The sequence below is a fragment of the Geospiza fortis genome, unplaced genomic scaffold (genome assembly GCF_000277835.1).
Source record: "Geospiza fortis unplaced genomic scaffold, GeoFor_1.0 scaffold40, whole genome shotgun sequence".
NCBI classification, from domain to species: Eukaryota; Metazoa; Chordata; class Aves; order Passeriformes; family Thraupidae; genus Geospiza; species Geospiza fortis.
In genome coordinates this window covers 30,084,406-30,102,786 of record NW_005054297.1, presented here as the reverse complement: position 1 = coordinate 30,102,786, position 18,381 = coordinate 30,084,406, and the positions used below count along the sequence as shown (strand labels likewise).

General features: G+C 38.8%; 1 protein-coding gene across 1 annotated transcript in view; it reads right to left on the bottom strand.

Moving 5' to 3' along the window:
- The window catches only part of GATB (glutamyl-tRNA amidotransferase subunit B), a 42,687-nt gene extending 42,653 nt beyond the window's left edge, over nt 1–34 (bottom strand). Inside the window, exon 1 of the mRNA XM_005415712.2 lies at nt 3–34. Coding sequence (XP_005415769.1) covers nt 3–34 — 32 coding nt within the window. The remainder of the gene's footprint in view (nt 1–2) is intronic.
- Between the last annotated feature and the right edge of the window lie 18,347 nt (nt 35–18,381).

The following is an 18,381-nucleotide window of genomic DNA, read 5'->3' as shown; positions in this document are numbered from 1 at the left end:
ACCCCCGCGCCGCCACGGCCACCAGGGCCGCCATTGCCCGGCTAGCCGCCGTCCGGCCTCCGCAGCGCCCCCTGGGAAACGCAGTCCGAGATGGCTGCGCGCAGCGCGGGCTGTGCGGGCGGACTACAACTCCCGTCAGGCCGCTGGCCTCGCGCCGGCCCCGCCGGTCCGCTGCTTGTCCTGGGAGTACCGGAGCGAGCTGTGGGATCGCTGCTTGGCCGCTGTTTAAAACGCGTTAGGGGGCTCAGATCCTCAAAGTGCTTTGTATGTGGTTTTCTTCTGGGCTCGCGCTTTTACAAAACCAGCTGCCGTTGTATCGGCGGCCGTGTGCAGGCCGTGGGCATCGAATGCTGCAGTGCCACGCGGTGAGCTCTGCAGCTTCACTTCTGTCAGTAGGGCTGCAAGGTTCAGTCTCAGATGGGCCTGGGGGTGCTCTGTGGGCGTAAAGAGCCTTGTCCAGGGCTTCTGTAAACATCTTTCATGTTTACATAGCACAGATTACAGAATTAATGGCATTGCATCCCAAGCCACAGGCGCGTGGAACTTAAACGGTAATGAATGTGAGCTATAGTTGTTTATGTCATCTGTGCACCGTGGCAGTGACTGCCACCAGAGGCTGGTCAGTCACACATTGTGTCAGTCACACACACTGAGGGTCAGTCACACACTGCAAGTGTTAGTCACACACTCTGTCGGTAACACTGAGTGTCAGTCACACAATGTCAGTCACACACTGAGAGTGTCAGTCACACACTGAGTGTCAGTCACACACTGAGAGTGTCAGTCACACACTGAGTGTCAGTCACACACTCTGAGGGTCAGTCACACACTGAGTGTCAGTCACACACTCTGAGGGTCAGTCACACACTGTCAGTCACACACTGAGTGTCAGTCACAGTGTCAGTCACACACACTGTCAGTCACACTCTGTGAGTGTCAGTCACACACATTGAGTGTCAGTCACACTCTGAGTGTCAGTCACACACACTGTGAGTGTCAGTCACACACTGTGTCAGTTACACTGAGGGTCAGTCGCACACTCTCAGTGTCAGTCACACACAGTGGCAGTCACACATTGTGAGTGTCAGTCAGACACTGAGTGTCAGTCACACATTCTGAGTGTCAGTCACACACTGAGTGTCAGTCACACTCAGTGTCAGTCCCAGCAGAAGACAGTGGTGCTCACAGGCACTTGGAGGTATCCTGGAACCTTTATGACCTCTTGTCTTCTCAAGATCCAGTATGAGGTGCTGAATGGTTCTGAATCATGCACAAGATAATTCACCTAATTAAATAATTTAAGAAAATGTCTTATAAACAATGTTTCGTAGGCCTGATTTTCTGATATGTTTGTATTTTTAATAAATTACCTGGAAGAGCTGTATAAGAAGAACCAGTTGACAGATCCTTTCAGCAGACACTGATGTATAGTTACCAGTACCATATATCTTTTTAAAATTAGTTTGTCACATTCCTTTTCTTGGGAAATATCCTCCCCTTGTACTACAAAGAGTGACCAAGGAAAAATCCCTTTCCAATAGACAAGAACTGACCAGAGGTCATCTTGTATGTGTTGTGGAGATGGGAAGAACATTGGAGTGGCCTTTTTCCTTCTCTCCTGTAGGAAACTTCTTCACACATTAATATAATATATAATATAATTCCCTGCGTAGTAGTCTTTGAGCCAATGAAATATTTAAAAACTTCAGATAATTCTGATTTGAGGAAAATCCCATTTTCATTTGGACTTAGCAGGGGCCTATGCAATGTCTTATGGTGAAAAATGCTTTTCAGACTGAAGCTTTAGTACAAATTTATTCTCTGTACAATTGTCCTCCATGAGCTCTGGATGTAGTTATTTTCTGATACTGTGTAGGGATTGGCAGGTCACTTCAACCCAGCTGTCAGGATAGATTCTAAATATAGCTCCAAATTTTTACTGGGGTAAAAATTGTAAATTTCAGATTCTTTGACTTTCTGTTAAGTCTCTTCTCTTGATGTAAGAGAAGATTTCATAAATAGTCACTAAGAAGTTAAAACCTAATGAATATAAAAGTCATGTTACTCTGCCTTGATTGCATGGACTTCTGCCCTTTGCACATATTATTTAGAAGGGAGTAGACAGCAAAAAAAAGGTTGAAGTCCATCACAAACAATTTTTCTAGAACTTTTAGCTGTATTAGATGTTGTCTTGCAGAGAGAGGAAGACTGGGAAGTGCCACTATTTGTGATTTAAATTATCTCTGTGTTATTTTAATTCCATTCACAGAAAAAAATCCCATTAGAAGAACCTTTGCAGCCTTTTGCCAGTAACCAAGTAGGTAATAAATGAAAACCCACACATCCATATGCAGGAAGCTGGTCAATCACAGGGAATAATTGCCTTTCCCAGCAGCTTACTTTGAGGTGGGAAAGGCTACATATTTGTTCCTTACTGCAGTGTGTTTATAGATCATGTTGTGGCTTGGAATAGGAAAATAGCACTGCATAAAGATTGGTGCTATGATAGTACAGCACTATGTAGGCTCATATCTTAGAGAGGGTAGACCCAGGGGACAGTTTGCTCTGAGTCTCTTGTTACTGTAGGAATTTAACCAATGTCTGAGAGGAAATTGGAATTTTGCAGAGAGCAAAAACCCAACAGCATATCATTTAAGCCATAAACAAGCAGTCTATCCCATTTATTTGAAAGAAGATCCCTCTGCATTTTAGTTTCTAGGGTCTGAGCTCTAAGATCTGTTTTCCTGCAAGTCATCCTTACTTACTCTTTTTGGGGACTGTGAGGTCTCCTTTTGGTATGGCAGGGAATGGGATATTCAGACTGGGGTGTTTGCTAGATACTTCACAGGCTGCCTGCAGTGTCTTATTTCAGCATGTGAAATAAGGAACAGACAGGAATCTCTGCTAGATTTTGAAGCAGAGGTTGTAACTTTTGGAAGAGTAGATCCACAGTCTATCAAAAATTCAAACATTGGCCTGCAGGGGAGAGTAAAAAAGCAGATTGCTAAGTCTGGAAGCAAGCTGTGGTAAGAGATGTTTTCAAACTTTTAGGCCTCTAGGATCACCTCTATACCTTGAAAGGCGTTTTGTTTTGGTTTTTTTTCTCTGTGTGTATAAAGAGAGAAATTTTCTTTTTTTCCTGCAACTTTGAACTAATAGTGACAATAAACTGTTTCAGTCTGGAATATGGATTCAACTTGTCTATCTACCAGTAATGGGACATGGCAAATACAAAAATGTGTACTAGATCTTGAGGATTGGGAAAGGATACTTCTATTGACCACAGGAAAGTATTTAGGGACCTAAGAGGGGTGCCTTGTATGATTTGCTGACCCTGTGGGTATGCATGCATGCAGTGGTAGATTGGGTAATATGAATCTCAGCCTCATGATTTGAGGATTCTTGTATCAAAGTGACATCAATTTCCTAATTGGGACATAGTGCCATTTTTTTAAGCAAAATTGTTTTAACTCACAAGTTGAAAAATAAGGGCCAGACGCAGATAGGAAATAAAACACCGCAAGAAATATGTATGCACAAGCAATTTCTATAAACAGTAATGAAAACATGTAAGTTACATATAGGTCCTGGTGTAGAAGGTGAATTCACTTTTCCTCAAGGCTGTGTCATTGAAGAGAACCTTGGATCAGCCATGTAATACCTGTGTATCACCACCATTCTGTACTGGTTTCACCTGGTGTGCCTTGCCTGGGAGAGCTGCACTGAGCATTGGCTACACCTGTGGCTTGAATCAGGTGCTGGCAATCCTGAAAGCTCTCGCTTAGGGGCACACTACAGCCCTTTGTCTTGGAACTCTGAGCTGGAAGTGAAGTAGCTACTGGGCTTGTTTTAGCTGAGGTCTGTGTAAACCTCCGAGATAGTGTCTGAGGAAGCCCAGTGCCACTAGCCTTGTCTGAGGGTGAGTACTACCCTAATCTTATTTTTTATTAGTAAATCCTTGTTTTTCCAGTGTGAACTTCCATTATTATGGGCATGAGAGGATTTCCTAGCATATCACTGCTGTATTGGTATTGCATCTTGATTAACTTGTTGGAATATCTACATTATGAACCTGTGCTACCTTTAGTATGATTCCTAGTTGCCTAGGGTTTTATTTCTTTTAGTTGAAAATCAGTATGATTTACCTACAGGGTGATCACTCCATCAGATTTGGACCTGCTGTAATGCACAATGTTTTCTAAATGTTTGAGTTGTAATTCTGTAACTATGTCAAGTTTATACTTAGATATAGCTCAGTCTATCAGGAATATGTTATAGTGGTTTGTTTTTGTAGTATATTTTTCCAGCAATGGAAATGACATTTGGAAACAGCAGAGGCTAGGCTAAATCATCTGTATTAAAGTCAAATAAACTTATTGTGAGGACTGTCTGTGATTATTATGCAGAAGGAAGTGATTGATAATATTTCAGCTGGTCTAAATTTTACTAGTATGTTCTCTCTAATTGTATTGGTATCTGCAAGAAGACCTTTAAAATGTCTTTCTAGCTTTTGGTTTTTTACTTTAGTCCATTTAGAACAAGGAAGAATGGAAGGAAAAGCATTGGAAAGGAAAGAAGTGAGACTAATTTATTTTTGTATTTAATTTGCATTGCATTTTTATGTAATGTTCTTCTGCTTATAATTTTCAACTGAATCTTTCAAAGAGCTGTTATGTCTGAGGCCTGTTGCTTCCTAAATTAAGAGCCATAACTCTTGTTTTGCAGGCTGTCTATGACTTTATATATATATAAAAGTCATGGATCTAACATTGCAGCAGTGTACAGTTTCACATAACTGATACTCAAACAAGATCTTTCATATTCTCAGTTATGAGATTCCAGCTGACAGCCCAACCTAGGAAAAAATATACACAAAGATCTATGCTAAATTTGTTAAAGAAGAAAAATTTTAGCTGAACAGTCAAATTGGGAATATGCATCAAAGTGTTTTCCCTGACTAGGAGATGGTATTAGGAATCAGCAAAGCCTTCAATTATTATTGACTTCTCTGTCATGAATAAAGTGAAGGAATAGTTTGAAGGAGTTGTCAAGCAGCGTAATGCTGGGAGTAAGCTGGTTATAATAATGTCATTAGTTTAGTCTAAAATTAATTTTTTTAATCAAAACCAGTCTAAAGGTAGTCTGAAATGTTAAATTCTGTCAAGCTGCTGCTTATAAGAGGGCAATTTCTTTAAAACATGAGATTACTAGTAGGTTGAAGCCAATCTGAAAAGGTGATATTTAAAAAAATGGTATTTGGCAACTTAGCATGATGCTTCCAAGGGCTGCCTTTATTGTTCTTAACACTGAAGATTGATCTTAATTGTCTAAAACAATAAGGATGTGAACTAAAACTGTTGTCCAGATGGAACTTTGTTTATTTATTACTTCACTAAAAGCACAGCAGAAAAGTAAATGAAGGAAAATACTGCAGGTAAGTGTTCCGAAACTTTGAATAAAGTTGCAGATCCTGAAGTGAGATAGCCCTATCTTTTCACTTTGCAGGAACACAGACTTCTGTTTTACTTATTTAGGATTCTTTTTACTTACTTAGGATTGATTTAGGAATTAGCTCGTTATTTTCAAAACTTTTTGTATATTCCTTGCCTTCAAATGTATACACATATACTTTGTGTTACGTTTAACCCAGGCAGGCTTGAAGAACGCCTGATGTTGGAAGCTTTGTCCTGCTGGATATAACGTTTTCACTCTGGAACATTAATTTTTCTTTCTTTACTTGCATAGTTGCACCGCTGTCTTCATCTTCACACAGTGCCTGTGGCATTCAAAGCAAAATCTGGTTTATGTTCTGCTTTTTAGTATTAAGCAACAAGAATGTTTATGATGTGTCTTTGGCTTTTTTCCCCCTCTGTACTGTATTTATGCCATACCTATGTGCTTGGTAACTTTTCTTACAATGAAATAAAAAATGTAACCATCACTTCTTCCTGAGAATGATAAGAGGATGACAGTGCCCTTGAAATTAAACATCCATCTCACAATTTGATGTGGTTTTGGGTTGGTCAGTCGGTTTTTATGTTTGTTTGTTTGTTTGTTTGTTTGTTTTCTTCAGACTCATTGCTTTTGCATCCAGATTATGATTTCTCCATGGACCTGGTAAAGATAGTGTGTTAGTCACAGGCATTAACTGGGAGCTTGCAGGTGGAGACAGATTGTGACAAGCTGGAGAAATGAGAGCCTTTGGGTATAAAACAGGCCAGAACACACAGAAGCAGTACAAACATATTTTCTGTTTTGTTACTTGTGAATCTAGTGCCTTAATAGACAGTACTGCCAAAAAATTTCAGTCAAGGGTTTCCTTGTGAGTCATTTATTCTGTCCTTGGTCTTTCTGTGGTGCCATCAGTTCATGCTGACTGGTGTGAACTGCTACCAACCAGTAACCACAGCTGATGTGAAACAGGCTGGTAACTAACCAGAGCCTTTTTATTTCATTATGAACTTCACCTGGGAGTTCTCCCTTCTGTTGAATGTGACCTGAGTTATCCCTTGCTCATGGGATAACTTGGCCCATTGAAGACTCCTGGTGTTTTATACATATTACATCACAGAGGTTTTTTTCCAAATTATAATTTGAAAAAAGTATGAATAATTGTGCAGTCTTGTGGACAGCAGACATTTTAAAGTCTTGTTGCAGTGTGTAAATTACATTGATCGTAGAATACCTATTTTAGTATTACTTTAAAGGTAAGGAAAATAATTAAGTGCTGGTATTTGGTTTGGTTTTGTTGTTCAGGTGGTTTTGGGGGAGCGGGGGGAAGAAGTTGGGGCTTGGGATCTTTTGATTTTATGTGAAGTTTGTCCTGTATGTAGCGTTGGGTTTTTTTTGTTTAGGGGTGTTGAGATTTTTTTTTTTGGTGTGTGGTTTTCCTTTTTTTTTTTTTACATCACCTCAGATTAGATGAGATTAGACTCTTCCATTGTGGAAGTGAAATTTTCTCTATCAAAACTTTTATTAACTGGTCCATCAGTAACTACTTTGGGACTGAAGTGCTTCAGCAAGTGATTTTATCATCTCACATTAGATGAAATCCTTCCATTATAGAAGTGAAATTCTCTCTGTAGGAACTTCTATTAACCAATCAGTCAGTAACTGCTTTGGGACTGAGGTGCTTCAGCTTCAGTAGCTGGTTAGTAAATTGCAATCTGAAGCTAGAATGCAAGAGGTGTTGTGTGCTTTGCACATATTGGGGCAATGGCTCATTAAGTTTTAATACACTGGATAATCTTTGAAGTTTGTATTTTCTCTTTGCTTTGTCCAGGATAGCAGCACGTGCAGGGAATGCACAGCAGCACACTTAGACTATGTCAAAGGGCTGCTTCTACAGGGCTTGTTCAAAGAGAGCTCTCGGGGATTGAGTAAGAGTTTGGGTGTGAGTCCCCAAACCATTGCTAAAGCAAACCCAAAGGAGGTAGCATGTGTTAGATAATTGCAATAACAACTCTGCCAAAGGGACTTTAGAGACCATTCTTTCCAGCTTTGCCATATGTCCTTCTCTTTCCATTCCAGATGTTAGCATTTATAATCTGGTAGCATAGCTTTCTCTTTAGAAGTATTTTCTTTCTGCTGATGCTCACAGTAGTGCCCAAAAGTAATGGTAATGGCATAAGAATCCATTTCTGCCTTTTGTTCTAACGCTGCTTTTGATCTCTCTTCTGTTGTTTCCTGCTACCATGTAGATTAAGGCAATGCATAAGTGATGGCACTGGAAGCCTTTTCCATCAGGGTGGTATCTGTAGGAGAAGGGATACTCTGCCAAGGCATGAGACAATTCTTGTGTTGTTACTGCATGTAAAGAAGAATCTTTCTGGTGGGCCAGGCCTGCAGTAGCAGCTATATCTGAAGGTTACATGGCCTCAAAGGCCCACTTTGGATTGTGGCTTCCTGTGTTACTGAGGTGGAAAATTAATGGCACCTTATTTTGAATAGCTGTGCAGCTGCCTTGTGCATGGCTGAAAGACATATATCTGTGTATCAGCACATTCTAGTTTTCCAATTATGATCTCTTGTCCCATGGTACTAGATGGGAACTGTCTAGTTCAGGAAGCATTTTATTTACTTACGTATGGGTTATGCAAAGCTTGCTGTTTCTTTTAGGTCCTGTGAGGGAGAGATTTTTACTTCCTCTTGGACTCTTCTTTCTCAAAGCATGTCTAGTTTTGTGTTTTGTTGATTTTTTTTTCTCCTTGCAGTCTTTTGTAATATGGACACTTCCTTGTGTGATTATATTTACTTGGTCTTTCCCAGTCTCCATCTATTTAATTTTAAATCCATTTTTATTGTTAAACACAGAAAACAAACATATAACTCTAGCCAGTATGTTTTATTCTAATATAAGAAGAAAGAAAGTATGAGAATTTTCATTAAAAATATAGTCAGTGTATCTGCTAACCTCTTCAGAAATGAACTTATTTTCTCTTTTTACCAGAATGCTTGAAAGGTTTGCAAATGCATAATAGCAGCTTAGTAAATAATCAGCATATTGTAAATGTATCTTTTAAAGGCCAAGGAATAGCATAAATACTCTTTCAGCTTGTGTATGATATAAAACATTTCCAGTTGGATCATGTATAGAGTAATTACTTTTGACAAGTTAATTTTGCAAGTGTCCAATTAAGCTATTCATTCATAGCTTATCTCTTCACAGTGTGGCTGTATTCACTTAGCTGTTCAGGCTTGAATTTCTATTGTGCATTTAAATATGGATCCAAATTCACGGAATGTGAATTCATTGAAAGGGCAGTTCTTAGTGTTGAGAGTTGAAACCCCCCCAAATCACATCACAAAGATGACTTTAAATCAAGAGGGATATAAGGCTATATTTTTTCTTTTTCCTTTCTTTTTAAAGTAGTAGTAAGTGTTAATTACTTGGCTTCTATTTTTCCAAAACTGCTAAGATTTAGAGTCTCAGTTTTTATTTAAACTAACTTTAATTCACAATATAAAGTCAAATCTAGGGGTATGATTTCTCATGAAGCTACCAAACTCCCAGCTAAAGTCTCAAAGCTGGGACTTTAAAATTAAATACGAAATATCAAAAGGTAGCTGAGAATTACAAGATACTGAACTAACTCTTATGAATGTTACAAAGTAAGTATAATGAGGGTATAGAGAATGGAATCTTTGAGATCCCAGGTTGGCACTAGGTATTTTCAGTTGATAATGGAAGCTGTTGATTTAATGCTCTTGATAGAAGTGGAACTAAACTAAGTCAGGAGCATACTGTGATTATTCAAAGGGCTCAAGGGCATCTGTAAGCTGCTTCAATTGGTCAGATGGTTGGATTTTAGGAATGAACTAATAAAGTGCATTAAAGATGGACGTGGGCCTCTAGAAGCTTGTAAAAAGAGAACCTTAAAAAATTAATATCTAGTGCTTATCCTCTGAGTGAACAGAGCAGGATCAGGGAACTGCCACATGATTAATCAAGCTGGAGTTTATACCAAACTGTAAACTCGAGGGACCAAATTTACTAGGCAGGTGATTTACACAATCTGCCCTGGTATTAGTGAGGCAAATTTAACAAGCTGTATGATAGTGGTGGCAGACAGTGTTTCTTCTCTGCCATCCATCCTGTTTTTCACTTGTACAGAAATGTCTCTAGTAGTAATGGAACTAGGTCAGAATATAGCTGCACCTTTATTGTTCATTGCTGCTGCACAGAAATCTGTAGGTTGCTATTCTAAATCCATCTGAGGGGGGATAGAGAGAAGCAGGGCCATCATAGTAATGATGAAAACCTGGAATAATTGTACTGGACTTCGCCTGCAATTGCTGGAAGTCACTAACATGAGATGGAGGGCAGGCCAAGCTAGGCCAGAAAAATACTTATTGGGATAGAAAATTGAAAGCTCTTAATGTTACTTGGATTTTTAGGATGGATGGATGAGCCCAGCAGATTTCCATCACCAATCTTCATTACTGCCACTGCCACCCAACAGTGCAGTCTGTAAACAGCAGCAGTTCTTTTTCCCAGACTCTGTGTAGCTTTCTCAAAAACTCTGCATTCTGGAGAAGACCCTCCACTTGTAACTTAGCAAGTGGTTCAGGATGCCAAGAAATGCTGTCTCCTCTAAGACGTCTGAGTCTGTCTATCCAGCACTCTGCTTTTTAAGTACTGTAGACTTAGGTTTTCTAAACAAGGCTTGTCTAATGCTATTAATCTACCTGCTTATTTAACCAAAAAATAATAAAATTGACCTTCAGTATTTGTCCATTGGGCTATTTCTCTGAGATTAATTCTGTAAGAGATAGCTGAAAATCACTTTATATATTGTCTTTCATATCCCACTGTGGAATTATCCAGAGGATAATAGTAATATAAATCTTCCACCCAGATGTTATGGAGTTGTATCTACTTTTTTTTTTTTTTTTAGCATTGTTACATTAGGTCTGGGTTCAGGCTCACATTATTTCCAGTGGCCTTGATTTCAGAGGCAGTAGCATTGACGTTGCAAAAGAAATATACTGAGGCCCTGGAGTAGGGCCTTCAGAAAAGCACTAAATCTATGAGGATTTTCCAGTTAGGGAAGCCTGTTCAGGTATTGCAGTTGTAAGCAGATTGTCACAAAGCTGGTGTGAGAAAGCTGAAGAGGTGGCATGGCTTTTGACTGAAGAAATAAAGCATCATTGCTCTTCCTTTGAGTGTTGATAATCCTGGACTTCAGAGAAACTGGTCAAGTCCTATTGCAGAAATGGAACTGATGCTGCTTCTCTACAGTTCTTTGTGCTAGTGACGTGTGGATGTGGCTCAATGTTTTCTTCCCATAATCAGCGGCAGTAAACAGAGCTGTGGTGCAGTTGAAGCTAGGTGAATGTAGGCAGGGCTGGGATTCAGTCCAGAAAGTTTGTTTATTGGGTAGAGGATTTTATGAATGGGCTGCACCTGCTCTGCTGCCTGGAAGTAAACTGGTGAATGTAGTGCCTGATGTCCTATGGCTTAGGCTGATCCTGCTTGGGCTACTGACTTCCCTCAGCAATTACTACTGGTACAGTACAGTAATTGAGCATTGCATGTTACATGTTTGGTTTTGATTTGATTTTTGCATATGTTTATTTTGGTCAAGATTCAAAGATGTTTTAACCTTCAGTTTCACAGTTTACCCACACGTTTCATAAGTTCGTTATTAGTAAACCTTAGAACTCATTGTACTTCTTACCTCATGTCACTATGCTAGCAGAAGAAATCTTCATTTCATTGTTATATATTTATTAGCATAGGCAAATACCCAGATCTGGATTCATTGTCCAGGTAATAAGTAGTAAAATTATTTAAATACAGGAAAAATACCACTCTAGGGAATTAAAGTAGGGGGGGATGGGACCCTAATTTACATATTGGGACAAGTCGGGGTTAGCCAAACAGTGACTGACAATCCGTTCAACTAGGTTGGAATGGAAATAGAGAGAAAATATAGTCAGCAGAGGAAATGTGGTTTACGTATCTACTTGTGTATATATATATATATGTATGTATATATGTATATGTATGTATATGGGCCTTTAGGGAAATTCCTTATGAGAGAGAAGTGAGTGCCCTCTTCTTCCCTTTTCATGCAAGAGAAAAATAAATAGTCAGACCCACAGTCTGACCCAATCTGAATACAACCGCCAGATGAGTCTCTGGTAGGTAACAGAAACATTGTCACCTGTGCCACAGCCCCTGGGGAGGTGGCTTTTGCTGTACCAGCCCTGTTCTCACCTGTGTGCCAGGTGTAGGCGCTTCCCTGCAGCAGGGCACAGGGCACATGTCTATGCCTTGCTTTGTTGGCACAAGCCATGGCAGCGGGCAGGTTTGTGCTCATGTGCTGGGGCTGGCTGAGATAGTTGTGGTTTTGCCATCCTGTCTGGTATTCCAGTTGTGCTGCTTCTATGTTTGCTCCAGCAGTAGAATTAAGCTATTCACTTATTCTGTGCCTCACTCTGATCCTTTAAATCAGTGAGACTGAGGTGTAAATTACTACTCTTTATGAATATGTTATTTGACCCTGTCCTTCACAAAAGTAGATGAAATTTCATATGCTGATAATAGTACTGGACTAGAATTGTTACCTCATTCCACAATTTATCTCAAAACTGGAGGGGAAAATGTTTTTTGATCAAACCTTCAGTCTTTTCTACCCTGGATAATTCCTTGCACAGAGTCCCGTAAGATTTCACGCTTGGAGGCTATTTAATCAAGTGGATACGTGTATCTTGAAACATTCAACAAAACTATGCTTAAAATGTAGCCAGATTTAACATAAAATTTGCTAGGTTTGTTGTGTGGAGTTGCCTGAAAGTTTGTAGCATTCATCCTGTTGGAGCCTGTAGGAATACTGCTGTTTTTTAGTTCTTATTGAAAGGTTGATAACATAATTGAAGTAAGAGGTTTATCAGTGCAATGATGCAAGAGCTTTTCTTATAGAGACCCCCAGAGACTTCTTGCCTGTGTGCAACACTTCAAACAATTATTTATTACCAAAATATTTGCACCATCTGCCCCCATACTTATTAATGCAACTGTGTTATCCATTGATAAACCTTTTACTTCACTCCTGCTTCTCTGCCACCTCCTCCTTCCATGAATAAATGCTGGAGCTTCTAAATCATGTGTAAGGCATGAACAAATTCTTAAACACTTTGAGAAGGGAGTCAGATTATCCGCTGGATATAGTGAATTATTTGGAAAATGAACCCAGGAAAGGATAGGGCATGCAAATAATGCTGTGTTCTTGCTTTGTCACTTTTGAAATTTCTTTCTTAACTCCCTTTATTTCAGTCCCTAAGTACAATTAGTAAGTGCATGTAAGTGTCAGGTGCCAGATGCTGTATGTGCCTTTCTAGAATTTACATAGCTTTTCAAATTTTTTGAAAGAGAAATAAAATACAGTATCCTGCATAAATTGACAAGTCTGATGTATTGCTTCTCAGCCACATTATGCATATGCTTGGTTTAGCAAGAATATTCTCAGGCCTGTACTAGCCCTCAAGAAATCTCATAGTGGATTGTACTCCCTAAGTTATTACTTCATTTTTTTGTATTACTTTTTTCCCCCTCCTAAATTCAGGTACTTTCTATAAGTTTTTTTAATCAAATAGACTTTATTTCAGCTAAAACTAGGCATGGTTTTTTTTAAGTCCTCAACCTAGAGGTTCTCCTTGCTGCAGCTTTCAGTGAGTGAATAAGCACTTGTACTACCCCAGGCCAAAAAGTAGAGATGGGCTAAAATGCATAACAGATACATTCTGCAAAACACTTTAAGCAGGAAAAAGAGTATGCAGAAAATCAAGAGATACTGTGGAATGATGTGAAGTCATCTGTGTCTGATGGTGCTTCTGACAGGTGTTTGTCTAGCTTGTTCTCAAGGGCCACTGGTAGTAGATATTTCCTACTTTTTTTAGTCCTTCACTATCTTCCTAATGTAAATTTTTGTTTATCACAAATTCTTTTTTTTCCTTTTTTCTCCCTGTGATTAAGACAACTTCTTGCTGTCCTGTTCATAGTGGATAGGCAGAACAAATGAATCCCTTCCTCTTTGCAGCGGTCCTGTACAATCCAGTAAGACTCTCACTAGTACATTTCCATTGATCTCTTCAAGCTAAATAGTCCTGTGCCTGTCTTCCTTCATATCTGGTATTTTCAGGCTCCTGATCTCTGTTCTTCTCTGAACTCTCTCCATGTGGCCTAGGTTTTTCTTGAAATGTCACACCTTGATGGGAATTCTGGCTTAACTGGTGCTGAATAGAGATACTTCACTTTTCTTTCAGCTAATATTTATGGCTATAAATGGCATAAACATCTATGTTTATTTTGTGGTACTAAAACAAAGAAACAATTATTAAATTAATATTTGTGATCCAATGTAACTACCAGATTTTCCCAACAGAAGGAATACCTAGCAAGATGTCCTCCGCTGTTTGCTTTGAGCAGTTAATTATTCCTACCTAAGTGTATAAATCTGCAGTATAAACACTTTCAAATTGCTATTAGAAATTATGTAGGTTTTCTGAATGGACTAATTGTTCTGCTTGAGAGAAGGCAGATTCTATTAATTTCCATGTAAGAGAAATACTTGCAATACAGATATAATTTTAATGATGGCAATTAAAAAATAGATGGTGAGTCAACCTTCTCTAGGGAATTTTCCTGGTATTGAAGTCAAATGGACTTTTCAGTAGCACATTAGGATTTCTCTTTTGAGTAGCATGGTTTTTTTCTTTTTTTTCCCCCAATACTCTGAAATAGTTGAAAAAGTAGCCTTGTTTTGAAAATCTATGCAAGCTTACAATGGGCTCACAGGCAGCAGTGGTGACTGCAAAATTTCCTGGAGCAACCACAATATGATTTGTCCTGTCAGGTCCAAAACTGTCTGTTAGAATTTCATAAGCAAATAGAATTTTAGGGATGTGATGACCTTTTCAACTCTTCTTTTTCTGCCATTTCATTTTCAGAATGTTCCCTTATAGGATTGAAATATAAGTGTAGATTTGAATGTTAGAAAATGTATGTATTTAAAGAGCTGGTTTTAGAGAGAATAAGTTCTTTTGTGGAAAACAAGAGAGGGATGAAAATGATTACAAAGTTTTTGTAGCCCACCTGGCTGGGGCACTTGAACTGCATATGATAAATAGATTGTAAGGCCTCCTGTGCCCAAAGTGCTTAGGAAACCATTACAGTGCAACCTTGGTTGATTTAATGAAAAGAATGCGACCTCCTCTCAGATCGTAGCATACATAGATTTTGTTCAGAGGCTTGACTTTAAAAAGAGCAGCAGCAAGTTTTTAAATCCCCTAAGCAGGGAATTAAAAAAAACAAACCAACACCACAAGCAAACAGCAACACTCAAGAGAAAAGCCTGAAGTGGTCCCAGTTGTCCCAAGAGTCTAGGAACTGTCCAAAACCTAAAGCACTTTTTCCTCTCTCACTAACTTGGGTGTTTCCATCAGCATATTTCATCAATAAAAGATGTTATTTTGAGACCTCCATAGGGACCAAGATGTCTAACATATTGACTTGCACTGTCCAGCTGATCTCTGATCTGAGGAGGTGTTGCAGCCTCAAGAGACAATGATGTGGATTATTAATCTTTTACTATTATGATTGTGATGACATGGATTTTGTGAAAAAGAAAGAGAGCTGTTGTAAAATTCAGCGACAGATTTGCATGTATTATTGCATGATTGCAAAAATAAAGATAGAGGTGAGATGCAACAAATTGCCCTAGTAATGATTTTTAAGGCACCATCTGTGGCCTGATACTTCTGGCTCTCTAAAAGTGGCATTGTTCAGAAATCTGTTCTGTGGCATACAGGTGGCTCATTCTATGCTTGCCTGCCATCAGCAGTATCCTGTGTTAGTGGGGGATACCTCCACAATGAAAGACAATGGTATTTATCATATTTTTGGAGCAGAAGCACTCCCCACAGGCTATAACATGGTGTTTTGTTTTGGTTGTCAATTTCCCACAAGACCAAGTTTCCTGAAAAGGATGAACAGTAAGCCAAATGCTCATTATTTAGCTTCATGTATTTGAGCACAACACAGCATCTGATATAATTGATTCAATTCCACTAAGTAGCATATGATGTTGTTATTTTAGGTGCACTGTACAGGGAAAACAGTAGGAATAAAAGCACTCTAGTGTCATGTCCTTATCTAGTGACCTTCAAAGCTGACTGCTCTCTATTACTGAATCTTAACTCAAAAAAACCAACAATAGAGTAATCAGGCACAAATAACACCCCTCTCCACTAAACCCCCCAAAACAAACAACCTGCCCCCCCCAAGCCTCAATCTCTTAGGAGTAAGTCCTGAGTCCCCTGAATACATTAGTGAAAGTTGATGTCAAGTAATCCATATTTAATTTATATACCTTTCTGCCTTTCTCCTCTCAGCACCTTCTGCTAGCTGTCACTCCTTTATTGGGCCCATATCAGCATAAATTAAATTACCTACTCTGTGCCATTTTTACAAACAGAACCTTAAAGGGTGGTAGCAGAGTAGGGGGGAAATAAGTTCTATTCCAGAGAATTCAGAGGAGTTGTTAGCATTTGGCCAGTTATTTTTGAAGGGCATGGTTTAGAGTGAGTTTTGCAGTCAGTAGCTGTCCTTCCTGTGGTAGTGGGAAGTATGTTTTGCTGTCAGCTAAACCTTCCAGCACCTTAAATTATCTCATGCCCCCACAGGAAGCCTGTCACTGGGAAGACAGAGATTACCACATGAGGAAAGCAAACTAAAAATGTTAATTTTATTGCGTTGCTGTGCAGTGGCAGGACTTGGCAGTCAAGCTGGCATCCTTTTATACTTCAATGCATTATTTGACATGCAATGAAGAGCCAGGCTGGAAAGTGTGATTAGAAGATAGGGGCATGGTGTGGTCAGAGCAGAACTTGGAATTAGTGTGTATTACAGTGTGGCACGTCACTAGATCCCAGATCTCAGTAGTTTTCAGTTTTGACATTTGCTGTGGCTTTCACTTAGAAAAGCAATCCTTGCTTCTATCGGTATCTCACTTATTACTGCTGGGCACTAACTAATCTGAAGTAGTAGTTACAACAGTATTTCTGTCATATGTTAATGTGGTGGAATTTTTTAGCAATTAACAAAAGATGAGTATTGATATGAGCTTTGAAAAAGTTTCTTCCAGTTTGGATAGATTTTCTAATTCACAAGGAATATATTAAAAAAAAAATTTAAAAGCTCCTGTAGTATTTGCCCAGAGCCTATCACCAACCAATTGAAAACTACTTTTAAGATACTTTATTGACACTAGTTAGAATTCATGTTGGGTAGTGCTGGTCAGTTAAAACTTGTTTACTGAAGAACTAGATTCTCCCCCCTTCCCCCAGTAAATTCTGACAGTAAACTCTGAGACCAATAAAAAGAAGGATTTTAGTAGAAGGTAGTTGTTCAACTATATAATTTGAACCCCATTGTATTACTTGCAACAGCTTTCCTTCAGCCACAAAAGCTAACCCTGTATCACTTTGATTTTGAAAATGTTTCGGATTTTGCTGCTTTCTGCCCTCAAGTTGCACTTTGATTTGTTTATGCTAAAGCTTGTTTCAATAGTTTCTGAAATTAGTATGCTTTTTAAAATGATGGATGATATTGAAGTCTATAAAAATCTGGTGGAAAAGGTTAAGGATTTGCAAAAGCAGGGTGAAATGTCTTACAGAAATCTTTATTGCTGATAACCTCAGTTCATTGCAGAATAGAAAATATAGAAAATAGCATTAAATCCTCCAAGGATAAGCAGTAAGTGCTGGAGATTCTGTACCATATAATAATTTGTCTTTAATCTTAAGATGTGGTTTATCTTATTTCAAGTGTTTTTGCGTTGCTTCACTTCATGTCTTTTGCTATAGGCTTGAGTCAAAACCCTTTAAAGTCAATGAGAAGATAATATTTCACCTTGACATCAGTCGCCTTTGTATCCAATACTGTGACTCATGAAGCTCTGTGGAGTTCTTATTATACTTGACTGATAATACTGTGACCATTGAAGTAGCCAGGAATTTAAACAGATTTTAGAAAATAAGATTCTTCTCAACTTGCACACGATAAAAAAAATCCATATTGTTTTCGAAGTGTTTTGCATTGCTGTATAAAGATGTTCTTTGGGCATGATTTGTACTATTGTAGATAATAGAAATGTAGCATCAGGCAGCAGTTCAGTACCTGCCTGTATTATTTTATGTGAAGATCAATTCTTTAGCTCACTTGCCCAGGCTTGTTTTTGATTTTGGCTTTTTTTAGCTCTCTGTAAGTCAAGTGAAAAAATGGTTGAAGTAGAAAGAGAAGACTTGGAAATACTCAAATGTATTTGAGACCCATTCTGTCATGTTCAGGAATGGCTACATCTTGTGAATAGGTTATTTCACAGGCACCTCTATCGTGCGTGGCTCCTGTGCCTGAGGGTGTTCTGACATCCAACATATTCCTGAGGAAATAAAGAAATTATTTTATTGGAAGAATGTCACTCACCATCAGATAAAGCTCCAGGACACTAACAACCTGGCTTTATATGCAAAGGGCAAATGAATCAGGACCAGGTTGTGGCAACATTAACTTCAAGAATTTGTTATTCTCGGTTTCCACAACAGAAGCAGGTGTTACTTTCCTGGACTGTTGTTTTGTTTGTTCATGTTTTCTCTTGTAATATCAGTGGTGAAGAATGCTGGTGAGATATGTGCCACCAGTCTACTATCTGATGTCTTGTGGGTTTTGGTGTGGAGTTTTTTTGGTAGTTTGTTTTGTTTTGGGTCTTTTTGTTTGTTTGATGGGTTTTTTTCCTTTGTTTGTTTTTTTGGGTTTTTTTTTAGGTTTGTTTTTGTTTTATTGTTTTTTGGGGGTGTTTGTTTGTTTTGATTGGTGGT